At 42.4% G+C, this 19,868-nt stretch overlaps 1 protein-coding gene across 12 annotated transcripts in view; it reads right to left on the bottom strand.

Annotated features, from left to right (window-relative positions):
• MADD (MAP kinase activating death domain) overlaps window positions 1-19,868 on the bottom strand; it is a 204,171-nt gene that overhangs the window by 33,589 nt on the left and 150,714 nt on the right. For all 12 annotated transcript variants that reach the window (XM_030200906.1, XM_030200911.1, XM_030200907.1 and 9 more), the window contains 4 exons: window positions 12,657-12,821; window positions 11,754-11,826; window positions 7,804-7,910; window positions 5,495-5,564 (listed from right to left, as the gene is read on the bottom strand). In XM_030200906.1, coding sequence (XP_030056766.1) covers window positions 5,495-5,564; window positions 7,804-7,910; window positions 11,754-11,826; window positions 12,657-12,821 — 415 coding nt within the window. The remainder of the gene's footprint in view (window positions 1-5,494; window positions 5,565-7,803; window positions 7,911-11,753; window positions 11,827-12,656; window positions 12,822-19,868) is intronic.

Below are 19,868 nucleotides of genomic sequence, written 5' to 3'. Positions count from 1 at the left end.
CCAAATATTTGACAGATAGCACGCTTGTGCTTTCCTTAACAGCCATGTGTGCAGTAAGCTGGGGAAGAGTTTAGAGACAGGAAGTTAGAAACTTAATCTCCAAAACTAGTCCCTACTCCTATAACCAGCCCCAACTGGATATGTTGCAGGCCTCTAGTCTACCCCTCTGCTTCTCCCTGACAGTCATGACACTGTGTCTGCATTTCCCTTGAATCATTGTTAGCAACAATGAAATGAAAGGTTTTATTTCTTTGTTCAGCTGTAAACTGTACTGTTCAGTGTGACACGCATGTGCACATTGTTGTCAGGTGGCTGGTAAGGAACTGCACAGAGCTCTTACACAGTTTCAAAGTCAAGTGTTCTCAGTCTCCATTTACTGGTAGGTGTGCATAACCGACAGTCTGAACCGGTCTGGACTGCAGCTATGGAAGTGAACATTGTTGTCAGGTATACCACAACAGATGAAAGTTTGAGAACCACTGTTTTAAGGAAACAGCACTATATCACCAACATACAGGGCATTAATGAAACAGGGATTTATTATATCACTAAGTACAAATTGTTTGCATAGACAGCCAGAAGGCAGCACAAAATCAACAAAACCGTGCAGGGGTCCAACTCTTCTTACAGATCAGGAGGACAGCACCAAAGTTCCAGGATGCACCTACAAGAGGGTTTTCCTTTTTTTCTAAGTGTGATTATTCCGTTAATTTTAACAAGTCTGGTAAATATTCCTATTACTCTTCATTTCCGTTTGTACACATCAAAAATACAGTCAAAACCAAGGCAACAGAGGAAGAAAACCAAAAACTAAAGATTTCTGCATACACCCCTAAGACTCCTTGCTTCCTACAGAACACCAGTTACTTACCAATACAATTTTACAAGCAGCCCTGAAAATTGTCCTCAGAGGCAGTGTCTTTGGAACCTGTGCCATCGCTGTGCATAGGGTGCTATGTTCAGGATCCAAGCATCCATGACACATTTTGGTGCATAGTACCCAAATCTGTGGGAATTTTGTTCTATACCCATGCACAGGGCCTGAATCTGCAGGGGGTTTGTCCTATCTCAAAGTGCAGGGCCTAAGTCTGCTGGAGTTTACTCTTATCATCACTTTACCATATATTTAGCTTGTTCATGGCTCCTTTGAAGGGGAATTATCCCAGGTCTAGCCATGCACAGTTAACATCTCTCCCATTACCACCCACCAATACCCCTGTGATTCAGGTATTCCTTTATGCTGCCAAAATAAAAACAGATGAGGAAGACTGCCCTCCCTCCTATCCCGTTGGATAGGAGAGAGTGTGGTTATAAAACCAAGGCTCAGAGCGAGCTTCCGAGTGGTCACTTTACCTGCTTGAGATGAAGGTTTTCATAGATGCGAAGAAGCACAAATACACAGCAGTGACTCAAGTTCCTGGGATCGAAGCCCTCTAGCATTAGCCTCCATCGCTGGCTGACAGTCCTCCATCCCCCAGTCTGCAACCTCAGCCATATATTCTAATCCTAAATTTCTAGCCTTGCCTCTGAGGAAAATCCAATTGTCACCTCTGCCTCTAACCTCACTCACATCTCATGTCCAACCACTGTTCTGATCAACCACCAACCTTCATCATGGAGAAATTTACTCTTACCTGGTAATTTCCTTTCCTTGAGTCCTGGGTAGACCAGTCCAAACACATGAGTTTATGTCCCAATCAGCAGGTAGGACAGAGAGCAAAGGTTCCAGTGATATCATGCACATATCTGAACCAGTCAGTATACCACAGTCAAAACCAAAGCAAGAAAGGAAGAAAACTATAAACTAAGAACACCAAGAACCTAACACTGAACTTCCCGTCTGACCCCTCCTCCACTACTTCTACTAGCAATGAATGGCTTAAAGAAGTCTTTTTAAGAATTTGACTGAACAATCACCAGACGCATGGGATAAACCCCATCATTGATAGTCACTGTTCCCTGGTGGGCCCTGGAATGGTCTAGCATGATTTAAGGAAAGGAAATTACCCAGTAAGAATACATTCTGCCTTCCTTATCCTTCATAGTAGACTAGTCCAGATACACAGGAAGTACCTAAAACTGGGATGGAGGAAACAAAGGATGCCTTTAGGACTGCCAACTAAAGGGTAGAATCCTACCTGGATTGCATATGGCTTTTAGTGCTTTATGAAAGAATGCAACGATGACCAGTAGCTTCTCAGCCAAATCTACAGGTGAAATCACTCTGGCTTTTGCCCAGGAAGCAGCATGGCTAGGGCTGTACTGAATATTCGTATTTGATTCAATTCAACCCTGAATAAATTATTCATATTCAGCCAAATAGCAATTTAAATTTGAATACAAATAATCCAGGGCTCTACTGCACTAAACCCTACTGAAATAAACACTTGATCTCCAATTTTACATTGCTTCTTTTATTTGTTATGTTATAGCTCAATACCCATTATTTGTATTCAGGCTAATAATATTTTTCATTACTCATTTTCAGCCGAATAGTAAAATATGCTATTCGGTACAGTTCTAGTTTACGCTTTCCAAAAATACAAGTAGTAGGGGGCCCGCAATGAAGCTACCAAGTAGTACATTTAAACAAGTCAAAGAAAATAATTTTTTACTCAACATGTAATTAAATTCTGGAATTCGTTACCAGAGAATGTGGTGAAAGCAGTTGGCTTAGCAGGGTTTTAAAAAGATGTGGATAATTCCTAAAAGAAAAGCCCATAAGTCATTATTAAGATGGACTTGGGAAAATACACTGCTTATTTCTATGACAAGCAGCATAAAATCTGTTTTACTCTTCTTTTAGGGTCTTGCCAGGTACTTGTAACCTGGATTGGCCACTGTTGTAAACGGGATACTGGGCTGCCCCAGTATGGAAACGCTTATGTTCTTAATCAAGATGAGATAGAGCCAGGGAAGGGACAACTAATCTGAGATAAAACAAATTCAGATGACCCTCTCTACTGAAATCACATTGCAGTAGGCCAAGAAATTCTCACTATGCAGAACAAGAGCCAACTGAACTGCTAAGATGTCCCTGTGATTACTGGCAGCCCAAAAGAGCTAGACCTTAGTCCAAACCTTGAGAGGGCCAGGCTTATACCGCCTCACATCCCAAGCCTTTATGTTATCTTCCCTCTCAGGCTCCACAGAAAGTTCTCCTCCCTGAAGACTCCCTTCCATAGGGAACTCCTGCTCTGGAATTCCAGAATAAGTACTAGCGGCCCCAAAGCAGAAGTAGCTGAAGGGCAACCTAAACCAGAAGGAACAAAAGGCAAGCCCACTGTTGGCTTCATAGGCATGAGTGGTGTAGACGTCTATGGTACTTCTCTGCAGTCATGAGAAGGCTGATGTACAAAGCTCTATTTAATTTGTCCATCTCCTCCAGCAGTCTAGCCACACAGTTGCTGCCCCAATTGCAAATGAGGCAGACAATCCAGTCATACCACTGAATCACTGGCTACTTCACTCCCTGCAGCATCAACCTGTCTCACTCTGGCACTGGCCCCTCCACCTTAGCAGGGAATCCTTCATGGCAGCTGGCACTGCTGAAAGTGCTGGCTGCCTATAGTTTTTGGTTTTGTTTTGTTTTTAACTTTATGGCTCAAACCAAATGAATATCTCAACACCAGACAGAGGAGAGAAGTGGCTGAGATGAACCTATCCTATCCTCTCTGCCTAAGCAGGACCGGAGGGCCAGAAGGCTAATCTTGCTCTATCAGGGCCCCCGAGAGCAAACCAGCCTAAGCTTGCTACCCCAGGGGAAAGACAAATAAGCCAATACCCTAGGAACAGAAAGACAACAGAGTTCAATCAGGCATGACAGCCAACACACATGTTGTGAAAGCTCAGGCATCTGCTTTCCCCCCCCCCCCCCCCCCCCCAGCCAAGCTACTGTTCATAAGCCAAACCCTGGGCACTACAACGATGTCCAAGTGCACCAATCCAGAAGCTGCCACCATCTGTATTTGTTTTAGGAGGACTATTATTTTTTTTTTTAATTATAAACCACCTAGTGGTAGGCAGAATATAATTGGTTTAAATAAATAAATAAAAATGTGCTGGAGACAGAGAATACTGGCTAATCCAGGGCTGTACCACCCACCTATAGGGCAGATGATGTCACTGAAATTTCTCCGTCTCTACCTGCTGGTTGGTGGGCAAACCCACATATCTGAACTGGCCTACTGCTTTCACAACCGGCTCCTTGAAGTCTCAAATCTCAGTCACGTTTCTTCCCATTTAACCTTCAGCTGTGCCACAGACTCTAACCCACTTTTAAAGAGTCTTTAACTTGTGATCACATGTCCTAACTACACTTCATCCATGTTGCTTTCCCTGATTGCATCTTTCTACCTACACATGTTTTTCACTTGGATTCTTGCCTCTATTTTACATTCAATTTCACTTTCTCCCAACTCCTAACATCGAAACCCTGCTGTCCATTTGCTTCTAAGATATACCTCCTCCAATTCGTGATCTTCAGCTATTCTCACCCTACCTCTCCTCCTTAAAGATCAACTTTCTTCATGACCTTTACCTTACAAACCAACTTTCTTCATGACCTTTACCTTCCAAGCGTTCCCTAATGCAGACTGCCTCTAAGACTCCAGTATAAATAGTCTAACCTTTGGCCAAATAGTTCTGTCTAGTCCAGTTTTATCCTTAAAGTACCTTATGTCTAAGCCTGCATCATCTCCCCTCCTCATTTTCCTCTCTCAGTTTTTGAAAGTATACTACTGGATAAAAGAATTTAACCCCCCCCCCCCCCCCCCGGGGGTGCTGAGAGTTTGTATTACCACCCTGCTGAGAGTGTGCATATAAGAGGGGCGAAGGAGGGGAAGGTTCATTGTCTGCATTCCTAGCAATTGGGGAACTACATTACAATCCACTGAAAGAGCTGGCAGTTTGTGTGACAACCTTTGGAACAGTGGGAATAATACAACCAAGGGCTGGGGGTCTGATTACTATACCCTGGTGGATGGGTTTGAAATATTTACCACTAAAGGTTTGAGTGATGGGACACCTGGTGGCTATCCCCTTGGACAAAGGGGCTTATATCAGTGCATCAATGAAGATTTGGAGGTTTATACTGCTGTTCCCCGAGGGGCCAGGGCCTGGCAATATCTACCCCTTGAGATCAGGGGTCTGTATAACTGCTGTCCTCCTGGGGCTGGAAATGTTAAATCACTGCTCCATACAGCATAGATTTGTTGTATCTACCTGGGATTGGGGTTTTAACTACTATCCTCTTGAGGGTTAGTGGCTGAAAGACTGTCTCCCTAGGGACTAGGAGTTTGAGTTACTGCGTTTGTATGAAAGACTTTGTGGGAGTTGGGGTCAGGACCTTCTCTGACTACCCCCCAAGGGGCTGGAATTTTGCGAGACTGCATCCTCTATGATATGGAGGTGGGAAGCAAAGGAAAGGGCAAAGAGCTGGGTTTGTGCGACTGCTAGGTTGAGTGCACACTCGAGTATCAAAGCTTGTAATTACCAAATTCCTCCAGGACAAAGACTCCTCGAACTGTATTGCACTTTTTAATGTGGTTCAACTCTATGAAAACCTGTGAGAAAGAGAGAAAGACAGACAAGAATACAAACATGGTTAGCATGCCAATTTCCATAAACACAGTTGTTTAATTAGTTAAAAAAAATGTTTAAATTAAAATAAATAAAAATTAAAAAAAAATTAAGAGACCACCACAGCAACACTTAACATTCTAGCAAAACCATGAACTTATTTACAGTTTTGACTTAAAATTAAAACAACCACAAAAGAAAATGTATATCTATCCATGTATATGTATGTGTCTCAATTTGCCACAAAAGCTAGAAATAAACACAATGTGTTGAAGCGCTAAGAAGCAAAGACAGCAGAAGATGGTGTACCTTCCGCTCCTTGCAGGAGGAGAGAGCATGGAAGAGAAATGAAGCAATTAGTGACTGTGACAAATGCAACACTGCCCCCTCCCCACTACGGAAAGTGAGCAAGCCAAACCCAGCTAAGAACAAAGCAGCACAGGGGGGATAACTCCAGCCAAGCCTGTCTCGTCTGCTCCATCCCCACCTCCCCCTCCCTCCATGCATCCTCCTCCAGCACAGAGGGTAGGCACCAAAAATGCACACAGTGCAGACCAGCTGCTCCCAGCAGCAGCGCTCCTGGATAATCACCAGGACAGCTTGTCAGCTCTCAGCCCCTATGCACAATGACACTGGTGCAAGGTCATCACTGCCACAAGGAAAGAACAGAGCAGATCCTGTGCAGGACAATACTGCCCCTCCCCCCATAACCCACCCTGTTAATAAAAACAAAGTGCCATATACCACAACAGGAACACTTTGTACATGCATTTCCTCATGACAGTTAGGTGAGTAGGGACACTCTCTCCCAAGAGGAAAGGGTAAGCAGGTACTCTCCCCGTGTTGATGAGGAAGAGGGAGTATAAAGGGATTCTCTCTTCACTGTCTCTCTATGGTATCTCAAATATTATTTCTATTCCTGTAGCTGTCCAGGTGTATTGCTTTTTGTGCATATAGCTCTTGTAATTCCTCTTTTACCCCTCTCTCACCTGGGCCTTGACCTGCTGCTGCCTGCTTATGGATGGAGAGGACCAGAGCTAGGATGGGGCAGCAAGAACTGGCTGCAAAAGGGTAGGGAGAACACACAGCATGAACCAGCAACAAGAGACGAGACAGAAAAATACACCAGAGAAAGCTGCAGATAGAGCGCTCCGAATGAAGCAAAGAGACATAAGAAAGAAATTTCACCTAAAAGTGAAGCAAACAAGAGGCTAATGCCAAAGAAAAGTGAAAAAGAACAAAGCAGAGACAGCCCATAAAAGACCAACAGAGTCACATGCATCTTCCCTCCACCCATGGGCTGCCAGCAGAGTCTCCTCATTCCCTGTACCACTGGCAGGGCTCAAAGGACATGCCAGATACATACAAGACCTCACAGCACACTCACTACTGAAATTCCACGTACCAAATCGTCAGATTTGTCCCTGGATTCCCACACCTCCACCACAAATTGGAATATCAGGGGACATCAATCCTCAGCGCATAAATCTTGCTGCTGAAATGTGGGTAGGATTCTTGGCTATCAGCCTTAACCACTCCCGTTAGCATATACCTAGGGCTTCTATTTTTAGCTATTTATAAACTGTAAAATTAGGTGTTCATTTTCCAGCTAAATTAGGGAGGGTTCTTTGAACCCACAACAAAAGAATCTATTTATTTGTGTTTTCATACCATAGGCACCATTGTTTGGTATCGTTTCCAGTGGATCATGTTTCTGTCACCTAGGCACCACCAATGCAGAACAAGCACAAAAACCGAGAGGAAGTTAAAAAAATAATCCAGGGGAGCAATATTAGGGAAAGTGGTGCTTTACTGGTGTTTAGTCAATAAGACACCTATTCAATTTTTTTTTTGTATCAGGGATGTTTTATCAGTGTTTATTGGTTAAAACCTAAAATTAGAAGCCCTAATTATACTGCATCTATCACTGTGTGGAAGAAGAAAGCTGGCAGGACCTGGGTATCTCAGAAACTCTGACATATACACACCCACCCAAAAAAAAAACCCACACAAGCAAGAATGTACAATGCACACATAACATACACAGACACATGAGTTCACAAACATGTATGCACAGACACAAACATACATACTATAAACGCTAAGACACAAAAACAATAGCACAGAAACACAGTCAAACAAGCAGACACACTCACTCAGACATGGGCATGCATAGAGACACAGTCTGAGGGACAGAGTTTTCACCTGGAGTTCCCCACCTACCTGAGTTTGCATGAATTTCAGGTTGATTCCTTCCAGTGTGACCTGTAGCAGTCCACCTTCTCCTGTCTTCATATCCTGCACTGGGAACTCTCCACCCAGCTCTGGGCCTGCATCAGAGAAAAAGCATCAGAAACATCATTAGAAATCTGTGCCACGTGCCAGATGCATCATGAGATTAAAAGAGAACCATGCCATGTGCCAAGTCAAACCACAGAAAGAGGTATCAAGAGGAAATCGGTGACACGTCAAGATGGGCAATAGGATTAAGAGGCGATTTATACCTGTAGAGTTATTTTGAAGTAAATGATAATGGAAAAATAATACAAGCTTCTGTTTGGGATTGCTTGAAAGCAGTGCTTAGAGGTAAACTAATGGGATGGGCATCACAGCGTAAAAAGGTGACTGAGGGAAGGACAGCAAGCTTAGTCCAGGAAATAGCGCAACTCAATAAGATGCATAAGAGGTCCCCCTAAGCTGAAGATCTGGAGGGCTTTGATTAGAGCAAGAGACTCACTCAGGGATCTAGATGTGGAGAAAAACTATCAACCGAGTCTACTGAAGCAAAATTTCTTTGGGGTAAGAAATAAAGACAGTAACCCAAAACAAACGCACAGAGGAATGTAACCTGCACAGAGTGGTACGTACAACTCTAAATAATGGTACAGAAGGGTGTTATCAGCACACAACTCTAGCTATCTTATTGGGCAAACTAGATGGGACATATAGATCTTTATCTGCTGTCATTTACTATATAAGCTAAATGAGTGGAAGGTTCATACCTCTGTGCCAAAACTTAAAAGGAGAATCCAAAAAGTAGATCATAGACCTAGAGGGGATTAAAAAATGATATACCCAATTTACTAAGCAGCTGTAATCACTAGAGTGGTGCACCTGGGGAGAAGGAGACTTAGAAAGATAAGGAGGGTAGAGGTGTTTTGAGGAAAGAAAAGCCCATACATAAACTAATATCCCCAGATGAAATGGGTAGAGCTATCAAGACTCTGAAAGTAGACAAAGCAAAAGGGACTGGATGGGTTTACCTCTAGATTTAGAAAATATTCGGAGAATGCCATATGCTTTTTTAGACAAAGAGGCATATTTTCAAAGCACTTAGCCTTCCAAAGTTCCATAGGTTTCTACGGAACTTTGGAAGGCTAAGTGCTTTGAAAATATGCCTCTAAGTTGTTTGAAGCCTTCTTGGCGGTCAAAGACCTACCTAACTCAATGCATACAGCACGCATTTCAGTAATTCTCAAAGAGGGGCAAGACAGGACTTGCTGCAGGTCCTATAGACCCATCTCTCCTCTCAGTGTAGGTGTGAAGATCCTAGCAAAAGTCTGGGCAACTAGGTCAGAAGTAGCTGTAGTGAACCATGATCAGTCAGGGTTTATCCTGGGCAGGCAGGCATCAATGTCCACCACTTGCTCAACTTAATCTGGTACTTCCATAAAAGGTCAGATCCTACAGTTCTATTATCAATAGATATGAAGAAGGCATTTCATAGGATAAGTTGGCCTTTTCTATTTAACGTGCTTTGTATAATAGAACATGAGAGGAATTTCCTGAAGTTAAAATGATATATAATTTTCTGTACGCTTGCGACAGGGTCAATAGTATGGGATAAATATGAAGCAGAGATGCCCTCTTTCTTCTGCTTTTTGTGCTGTCAGCTGAACCCTTGGCCCAATTCACATATAAGAGGAGTGATGGGAGTGGGGAGCTTATAAAATTTGCTGAAGACATCATAATGATTAAGGAGCTTCAGCACAAGGAGAGTATCGAGTATGGCAAAATATGAAATCCTGAACACTTACTTCATTTTCCTTAAGAGTTCAAGAAATAATTACGGATAGCTTTCCATTTAGATGGGCCAAGGAGGATTTGAAATATTTGGGTATGTATGTACCTTCTAATCAATCAAAAGTCTTTGAGTTAAACTATAGCACACTATTATTATTATTTGTTACATGTGTATCCCACATTTTACCACCTATTTGCAGGCTTGATGTGGCTTACATAATACCGTAATGGTGTTTGACATTTCCGGTAGAGGAACAAATACAAAGTGAAGTTGTGGTTGAATAAGGTTTGTGTGTTATAGACACAATGTGGAATTGTAGAGAGGAAGAGTTGTGCAGTGTTCGTTGCAAACTTTGGTTTCGTTGTGCTGCAGGGTTTAGGCACTTAGGTTGGGTCGGAAGGGTATGCCTTTTTGAACAGGTTGGGTTTTAGTGATTTCCAGAAGTTTAGGTGGTCGTACGTTGTTTTCACAGCCTTTGGCAGTGCGTTCCACAGTTGTGCGCTTATGTAGGAGAAGCTGGATGCACAGGTTGATTTGTATTTGAGTCCTTTGCAGCTTGGGTAGTGGAGATTTAGGTGTGGCAGACTTAGGAAGCTAGAACAAATGGTCAATGCTTAATCTCTTCTGGCTAAGTAGAAAAGTAACAGTCAAGATAATGGCTCAGCCATAACTGCTCCATTTGTTTCCAATGCTGCCTGTGAAGGTGTCTATGTCATTTCTGAATGCCTACCGGTGCTCCACGCATAAACTTTATTTGGGTCCATTGACAGGTGCTAATTCACCAAAGAACATGAAAGGGCTAGTGAGGTAGCCCAGCTGAGAGCAGTGTTGGGACTGGATGACACCTTGCCCAAAATAGTGGCCGCTTATAGAACAGTATCTCCTGCGACAACTATAGTTCTACTTCCTGGTAGTCAATCTCCTTTCCCAGCTAATAAAAATCTGGAGGACAGGCAGTAGAATACTTTTACAGGGCAAGAAATACACTGGGTGGATGCCAATTAGATATCATTCAGGTGTATTCCCTAGGTTTAATATATTTAAAGATTGTGACAGGAAGAACCTTGCCTGCATAGAGTAGCCTATGATCCAGGGGAGGGTGCTAAGCGTCAAGGAACTGAAAGAGGAATACAAGATAGGAGATGGGGATTTCATTTTAGCTATATGCAATTCTTGCATTTCATGAAGACTAGGAGGGTACAGACTGAACTAATTAAAAGAGAATCTGCACTTCAGCAGTTATGCACTAAAACCAGAGATATATTTGAAGTAAAATAGGTGAAATTGTCTAATCTCTACCAACTTTGTGGAAAATGGCTATAAGATATCGTACTGTTGGTTATGACCCCTTCTAGACTGCATAGAATATTTTGGGGGATGACTGGAGAGTGCTGGAGGGTTGTGGACAAGACAGAACTTTTTAAACATAAGCACCACAGTCAGGGATCTGAAGACCTCCAGATATAACTCTGCAGACTCAAGTCACCCAAAAAGCTCAACTGGGGACCAACTGACCAACTGAACCAGAACCACAGGCTGAAAAGTGTATCCATCCATCTGCTGGAGATATAAATACTAAGGAGCTGGACTGGATGCCAAGAGAGATATGTCTCAGCTCAGTTTTCTGTTCCCTATCTCCACCTGCAGATTGATAGGCAACTCATCCCACAGGTTCTGGAATAGTGAGAAACTACATAATGGAAGAGCAGATTACAAATATTTTTAAAAAATAAATAACTCAAATGTAAGGAGGCCATGGCGACATACCAAGAAAGGCTTCCAGGTAGAGCAATGTAGCATTACAATGAAAACTATGCAATAACAGAAACTGGTGTCAGAGATGGGGTGCAAGAATGGACAAATGAAACAAACAGGAATTAGAATGGTAATGGAAATGAGAGGCAGTACCAAAGAAAAGGCAATGACAAAATGAATATTACAGAGAGGACTATCTTATAGAGATTTACCCACCCTAATAAACTGACCATCTGAAAACTGACCTGTGTGTCTAAACGTACAGACATTGTTCTATGACATTTATTCCTACACCTCGTTAGAGAAACCTGGAGCAGTCACCTTCTTCCTCCCCCAGCAGGGCAACCTGTGAAACATTTGTCACTGGGCAGTCACAAGCAGACTAGGCTCTCACCCGGTTTAATGCTTTGTTGTCTGGCAGCAGCTCTTTCCATACTGTCCTTCACACAGTAATACAGCTCCCGACACTGCAACAGAGGACAGCAGAAGAGAAGCTCCTATTAAAACACCTCAATAGCGCAATATGGACCAAGAAATGATATCTAACAGTACCATTAAAACAGACCTCCAAAGATCTTCAGCTCACTAATACATGAACCTAAGATTTACATCTCTACCAATTCAAGACCTCAAAGCTCCAGAGCCCACCAACAGGAGACTTATGTTGTTTTCCCTATGTGGGAATGGTAAATGCTGTCGTTCAGTGACTACTCTCTAACCCAAATTTCTCTTCATTTAGGCAATGTCACAGAACTGCCACTCATAATTCCAGTATATATGTACCATTCAGTCTATGTACAGTGCAGGTGTTTCACCGAAGGAGCAGTTTACCTCTTCCCTACCTGCACTAGATCCCCATAATTCTTTGGGCTTCAATCTCAGTTTAAACCAGGGCTGTGACCTGGCATAATGAGACTTTTCATAATTATGTTAGATTTTTTCACCCCTCATGGTTCTTGTCCCATGAGCTGTGAACAATGCTTCCCCAGCACCATCATGAAGATCAAAGCCTGGAATAGAAACTGTATTCTATCACGTGATAGCACACAGCATTTGTTGCTAAGTCAGTAGGTCAGCCATCAAATCAATTTAGCTGGGGACAGATCTTCCTCATCAGCAGGGTCTGAATATCCAACTCTGTCCTTCTCCCTACAGGATCAGCTTATCGCACTTGTCCCTTTATTTACTTCTCTGATTCTGATTTTCATTATCACACCTTCCCCTAACAAGGTCCAACACTCCCTAGACTGTTCATTCACATTCCTCCCCACTTCCCTTTAAACCCTGTTAAGCTCACCTTCTTGGTGTAGAACTTGTTGAGCTGGGTTTCCTGGCCATTCCTTCGCCACAGACATAGCACCTTTGTTTTGGGGCAGTAGGTCATATTAATGAGTTTCTCATACCACCAGCGCTCATACACAGTCCCAATGTTACTCCGTAGTACTATGCAGTCATCACAAACCTAGCAAACCAACAAGTTTAAAAAATAAATCAGCATAGTGACATAACAGCCACTTTTCTACTCACTTTTCAAATTTCCTTTTTACGTCAGACTATCATAAAGCAGAGTCAACCAGACCTTATCATCATAGCACAGCTGACCATCTCTGGAAAAATGTGAGTAAAGTCATCACAAACAATGAAGTTTTAATGAATTCTGTTAGAGCAAACCATTTGTAATACAACTGTCCAAACCTCATCCTTTAGTATGAAAAAAAAAAAAAAAATTTTTAAGTTATAGCAGTTCAAACATGTAACTTTTGCACACTGCTTATGGACTCATCATCACATGGAAGAAAAAAATGCCAATCTCAACACTTTGGATCCACCACTTTAGTCACCTTTTTTCCAGAGATGGTCACATATTACTCTGATTAGCATCTAAAACTGACTTCATAAAGTTCACAAACAAATCCAGTGAAAAGAAGCACTGCAACTACAACACTTTGATGGAAGTCACACCATTCTCCACAGCTAATTGCTCCTCCACCATTTATTACAAAAATTTCTATCTTGTTTTGTCTAAAAATCTAAAGAGGTTACAACCCACATATACAAAATAAAAAAGTAATTACTCAATGGCTTTAAAAAATGCAACAATAAAAATAATAACAGTTAATGTTTCCCCTATAAGCCTAGAATACTTTATTATAGTGCAATACATATTTCTGTATAAACAACATATATTGGTGCTGCAGCTGAAAATACACAAGTATTCCCTACAGCCCCTCCCCCCAATCCAGCACTCCTCTATCATTCCCTATAATTAAGGAGAAATTAAGTCTTGCCTGCTAATTTTATTTCTCCTTTACATAAACTGTCAGAAAAAAGGACTGCCTGGCTACATCAAAATTAATTGTACCAAGTTGTTTGTTGAAGTAAGGTACCTCTACAGAACCCGATTGCCTTCCTATGAAAACAAGTGGTGAAAACCAGGAAAGCTAGATGAACTACCTTTAGTTGAAAGACAGGAGCTCCTGGTTCAAGACCAAGAGCCCTGTGTCGGTTAATTCAGACAAACACCCTAGCCAAAAAGCTGGCATCTAGCTTAAAGTCTCTAACAGACTCTTCAAACTAATAAGCTCGACTGCAGCTACTATCTCAAGCTAACCTAAGCCTAAAAGGCCACAATACTCATAGGTCTGGAAGTGAGCTAACGAGCAAGAAGGGTATAACTGTAGTAGTCTCAATGAGCTCAATCTCCTGAGATAATATCATGGATACTGCCATAAAAACCTCCACTTGCACATATTCCCAAGCTCAAGGTGTTTACTAGCACAAGAGTAACTAGGATCAAGGACTGAACCTAGACAAACTGAGTTGGAAGGAAGATCTTCCATGACCTGGCATGTAGACTTGCTCCTTAATACTCTAGGTCAGAGCTTCCCAAACTGTGGGTTACCACGTTCAGAGCTGCAACCTTGGCAATTATCACTGATCTCAATTTTTCCATTCTGAAGTGCGGAACCAAATTGTACTCATTCAAACAATCAGGTTGCAGCTCCAGAGGAAATAGGGATCGATGCTCTTGATGCTGGTGTCAAGGAACTGAACTTCTGGAGGGCAAAGAATCTATCTCAAACCACCTTCTTTGATTTCACGATTGTCTTCTGCTTTTGAGCACAAAGAGGACAAATTAGAGGATCATGGTCCCTCCCCAGACACTTGAGATATTCCTTGTGGGGGGTCAGTGACCGTTGTGGTCCGAGTGAGCAAAATACACTTTCTGAAACAACTGGCAGGTTTCTGAAACATCATGGGGCAGATAGTAGCAGTGAAATCAAATGATTCAATGGTGCAGGGGAAAAAAACTGGGCACAGACCCGAACAGGAGCTCAGGTCTAACACAGGCTACAAAAAAAGAAATCAAACAAAAATGCAGAAAAAGCTAAAGGAAGGAAAGGGGAGGGGAATAAATAATCAGATACCACAAAAGGAAGTGAAAAACTAACATAGGAAGGCACAGAAAGTTAAAAAGGCAAAAAACCTGAGGAAACCGTGAGAAGGATGTCTTATCAGCTCTGCAGAGAGAAAAAAAAATAAGAATGGCAGTCCCGTGCGACCCAGCAGGTGGGAAGGCACTCGTGCATGCACAGTGGAGGCCTACAAAAGGCTTCTTTTTTTTTTTTTTTATGACAATTACCAAAGGCTTCTTAAAGTGATATGAAGCTGGGTAGTGTCCATACCAGGGCTCTGTTGGGGATGTCACCCACTTGTAAGAATCTGTCCTGTTCTTCCTCAAGGAAAACAGACTACTTGACCGACAGTAGAAGGAAATAAAATTGATGAGATGGAGTAGCGGAATGACTCAAACTCCTCTTAATATATCCCAGTAGGAGACCAAACCCCCGCCCCCCAACTAGTGACTGCCCACCGCTCCAGTGGAAACAAGTTCTCCCAACTGGCCCAGGAGTGGATTCAAACAGGCCAGTTCAGGATGGTTTGCCTGTCACCATCTGCTGGAGACAGAAATACTGAAGCCAAGTCTGCAAGGTGCCCCTGTAAGGCAAAGCTCATAGCTCTTGTTGTCTGTCTCTATCTGCTAGTTGGCAGGCATAACCCACTGGTATTGTAAAGATGCTAAGGAAAGAAGGATTGAAGGCTTGGCTATTTGAACAGGCCTTTTTGGTGGTCTAGGTATGCCTGGCCTGGCTTTACTGTGGACCTTTTCCTTACTGATGCTTATTTTGCTTCTTCTTTTTTTTGCTGAGAAACTAAGCCCCTTTTTTCTTTTGTTGTACTGCTTTGCTTGTTAAGATGCTGCTGCTCTGGGGCAGAGTTAAGACGGCAGTGGCGTGTTGAGGTATGCAAGGAGCACCCGCAGACTTTTACTCAGCAGCATGACCAACCTCTTCCCGTGGTTTTCTCGGGCCAGTCCTCTGGCTGCGATAGCCATTGATGGAGCAGCGGTACTGCCTGGAGGGGGGAATGCACCCAGTCTGGATCCTCACAGCACTCCCAGTTTCTCTGTTTTGACCCCGGAAGTAATAGCAGTAGTGCAGTTAGCACCCGCAGGAACAACTCTGGAGGTTCACCGACAGCATCTGATGCTGGGAGGAGGTTTCTAGAAGAGGAGAAATCGCCTTGCAGCAGCCACAGTAGAGTGAAGGTGGCCCAGCGGTGTTGGCCGTGGCTGCTAGCTCTGGGATTGGGATTCAGGAGCCCTCTGGTACCTCAGGTATGTTGCCATCTTTACCAGGTACAGAAGTCTCTTTGCACATAATTTGGCAGATGCTGGTAAATATGAACTCTAGGATTACTAAATGTCCTTCAGAATTATCCTCTTTGGTTATTACTGTTAGGCAATTGTGTCAGAAACAAGAAATTACAACTCAAAAGCTGCAGCATGATACATCAGAGGTGCAGGTCAAGATTCAAGAAAACCAGCAAGTGGTTAGTGAGCTGGTTAAGGATAAACTTATGATACACAGAAAATTGAAGCAAGTCGAAAATTACCTCAGACATTTAAATTTACTAATTTTGAATTTCCTTATGGAGAAACTCCAATGATTACATGGAAGAATTTTCTGGTACAAGTTTTTGGGATGGGAGATACATCTTTTCCTCCAGTTAATAAGGTTTATTATTTGCCTCAGAGAAAAATCAGGTCTGAACTTAACAATCAACAAGTTCTTGATGTTTCTGCAATACTGGAATCTTTTACTGAGGAATTCAGGAAAGAGCTAACTTACTGGTGAGCTTCATCTTTGAGCAAGGTTTAAATGCTATTCTAAAACTATATTTTCGCAATCCGAATTTGCAATATCTGGGACAAAGAATATGAATACACCTTGATGTGGATAGAGCCACACAGGAGAGATGTAAACTGTTTCTAGCCATGCGGAAAGAAACAATTTCCTTGGGTGCCTCATTCTTTTTATGATATCCCTGTAAATGTTTGTAAAATATTTGAATGTTCAGTACATATTCTTTTTACAAAACCAATTATGTTCATTTCTTGATTTAAAGAAGTTGTCCATAGCTGTCACGGTTGTGCCCATGTTTCGTGCTCTCCTTCCTGGCCAGACCTGGTGGCTGCAATGGACTGTCTGGTTATTGTCACCCGTTACAGATTTCAGCCCAGTCCGGTCCGGATCTTCCGGGCTGCCAGACTTGCTTGCTTTGGTTGAACCTACACAGCACCCGTAGTTGCCTGGTGATTGCTGCAGCTGAGCCTCAGCTGCTGCTGGGCTTATTAGTCAGTTGGAAATTCTCTGCCTTTGCATCGCCTAAGGCCCTGAGGTTTGTCGGTGTGCTGTGTGCATGTCTGCCTGATCTGGTTTTACTGTATTGGCTCTTGTTTGATTTCTAGTTAGTCTGTATGTAGTTTAGTTTAGGGCTATTGTTTGTTTCTTAGTCTTGTTCCTGGTTTGCAGTTCTTTGTGTAGTTCTTAGGTTCTGTGTTGTCTGTCTTCTGTGGCTGCTTGCAGCTTCTAGTTCTGGCCCTTGTCTGTCCATACTTGTTTCTTGTGTTAGTGGCTGCTTGCAGCTTTCAGTCTCTGTCCCCTAGCTTGTCCACTCCCTGCTTTGTGTTGTATTGTCTGTCTGTGAGTCCTAGCCCAGTTTCCTGCCTTTTTGCCCTTGTTCATTCCTTTCCTCTCTGACCCTCAGTCCCTGTGCTGCCTAGCTGATATCCAGTCCCGGCCCTGTCCAGTAAGTCCTGCCGGACGCCTAGAGCCAGGGGCTCAACTCATGGGGAAGGGCAGCTAAGTGCAGGTGAAGTCTCACTGTTTGTCACAGTTCTGCCTTGCCTCTGGTGTGGGGTGGTTTTGACTGCTGCTCCTCGGCAGTGGTCCAAGGGCTCACAAACCTAGTTCCAGCTTTGTTAACGTGACAATAGCAATCGCTCTGCCAGTTGCTGACGCTTAGTGAGAATTTATGATGTAGGGAAGTAGGTAACTGTTAATGCCTTTTTTCCATTTTTTTTATTTTTCTTTTCTTTACTTGATATAGAGGGGTATTTTCAATAGAACATCTAAATCAGAATTTGGACGTTTCACAAAAACGTCCAAATTTTGAACATGAAAGGAGGTCATTTTCGAAAAAGACAGACATCTATTTTTGTGTTCGAAAATACTATGGACGTCTTGTGATTTGGACTTTTTTTTTTGGTCCATTTTCGAACATAAAATGTCCAAATGCAAAACATCCAAAACAGAGGAGGAGTGGCTTAATGGTTAGTGCAATGGGCTTTGATCCTGGCAACATGGGTTCAAATCCCACTGCTGCTTCTTGTGACTTCGGGCAAGTCAAATGCATAAGGGGCATTTTTAGACATGACATCTAAGCCTGAATTTGGACGTTTTTTGTAAAATGTTCAAAATCAGAACAGAAAAGGTCATTTTCTACAAAAAAAAAACAAACTCTCTTTTCCTTTTGAAAATGCTGTTTGGAAAAACATTTTGTGATTTGGGCGTTTTATTGTTTGATCCATTTTCAAACAAAAAACTTCCAAATGCAAAACGTACAAAATACACAAGAAAATCTACAATAGAGTGAAACCATTCACATGTTCTAAGTGTGGTAAAAGCTTTGCTTGTAATGTAAATCTCAAAGCATATCAGGAAGTCCACACGGGAGAGAAACCATTTGCATGTCCTGAGTGTGGTAAAAGCTTTGGTTGGAAAGAAAGCCTCACGCGGCATCAGAGAATCACATAGGGATGAAACCATTTACATACACTGAGGAGGTAAAAGCTTCAGCTGTACTAGGACAGGTAATTATGGAATGTACACTCTTGTGATGAAGTATGGAAAAATAGCACTCTGGTATTTAGATATATATAATGAGACCTCCTTTTTATTTATAGATCTGAATTCAAAGTCCAAGTCTACTGATAAACAAGACACAAGGCACAGATGTTATAAAAAAAAAAAAAAAAGAAAGCTTGGCATCAGGTAGAATAGTGGAAAAGTGACATCCCAGGAAAGCAATAGGGCATCCTTGGGGGCACTGCAGTGGACTTTATAAAATGCCCCCAGGTACACATCTCACCACTGCTCCCTTACCTTGTCTACTGAGCCCCCCCAAAACCCATTACCCCCAACTGTACACCACTACCATAGCCCTTACAGGTGAAGGGAGCACCAATATGTGGGTACAGTGGGTTTCTGGTGAGTTTTGGAGGACTCACAGTTTCCTCCACAAGTATAACAGGTAGGGGGAGGTAGAAGCCTGGGTCCACCTGTCTACAGTGCACTGCACCACTACTAGACTACTCCATGGACTTGCATGCTATTTTAATGGACCAGAGACTGGCAAGTAATATTTTTAATCACATTTTTTTGGGGTGGGAGGGGGTTAGTGACCACTGGGGGAGTAAGGGCATCTTTTTGTGTGGAGTGGAGGAGTAGCCTAGTGGTTAGTGCAGTGGACTTTGATCCTGGGGTACTGGGTTCAATTCCCACTGCAGCTATTCATTATAAAAACAGGTCTAGCTCAAAACGTCTAAGTTTTAGTCCTGGACGTTTTTGTTTTATTCCATTTTGGCTGAAAGACGTCTAAATCTTAGGAACGCCCAAGTTCCACCTTGAACACACCCCTGGCACACCCCCTTGAAATTTAGACATCCTTCTGACGGACTTCAGAGAAAAATGTCTAAAAAGAGGTTTTGAAAATACTGATTTGGACGTTTTTGTAAGATAAACGTCCAAATGCAGACATGTCACGTTTTTCTCTTTTGAAAATGAGCCTGTAAGTACTCCAATTATACCAACTCTGCCCCAGTTTGTATTGTGTGTTAAAAAGAAATACCAAGGACTTTGAACTTTTTCTTGTGGTATTATTATCCATTTGGTTATTACTTTTCCCTGTAATTTTCTGTAAGCAAGATTACTTGTGAAGATTATATTTAAACTTTGTAAATAACATTTTTTTAAACTCTTGTAAACTGCTCTGATGTAATGGGTCATTATGATAGGCAGTATATCAAGAGATGTCAAATACATAAACACAGCTCCCCCCTACAGCCAGCATTGCTCAACCACTCCATACCCTGTCACCATGCCCT

Source organism: Microcaecilia unicolor, chromosome 4, assembly GCF_901765095.1.
Source record: "Microcaecilia unicolor chromosome 4, aMicUni1.1, whole genome shotgun sequence".
NCBI lineage: Eukaryota > Metazoa > Chordata > Amphibia > Gymnophiona > Siphonopidae > Microcaecilia > Microcaecilia unicolor.
The sequence above is the reverse complement of the archived record's forward strand: the minus strand, read 5'-3'. Positions and strand labels throughout refer to the sequence as shown.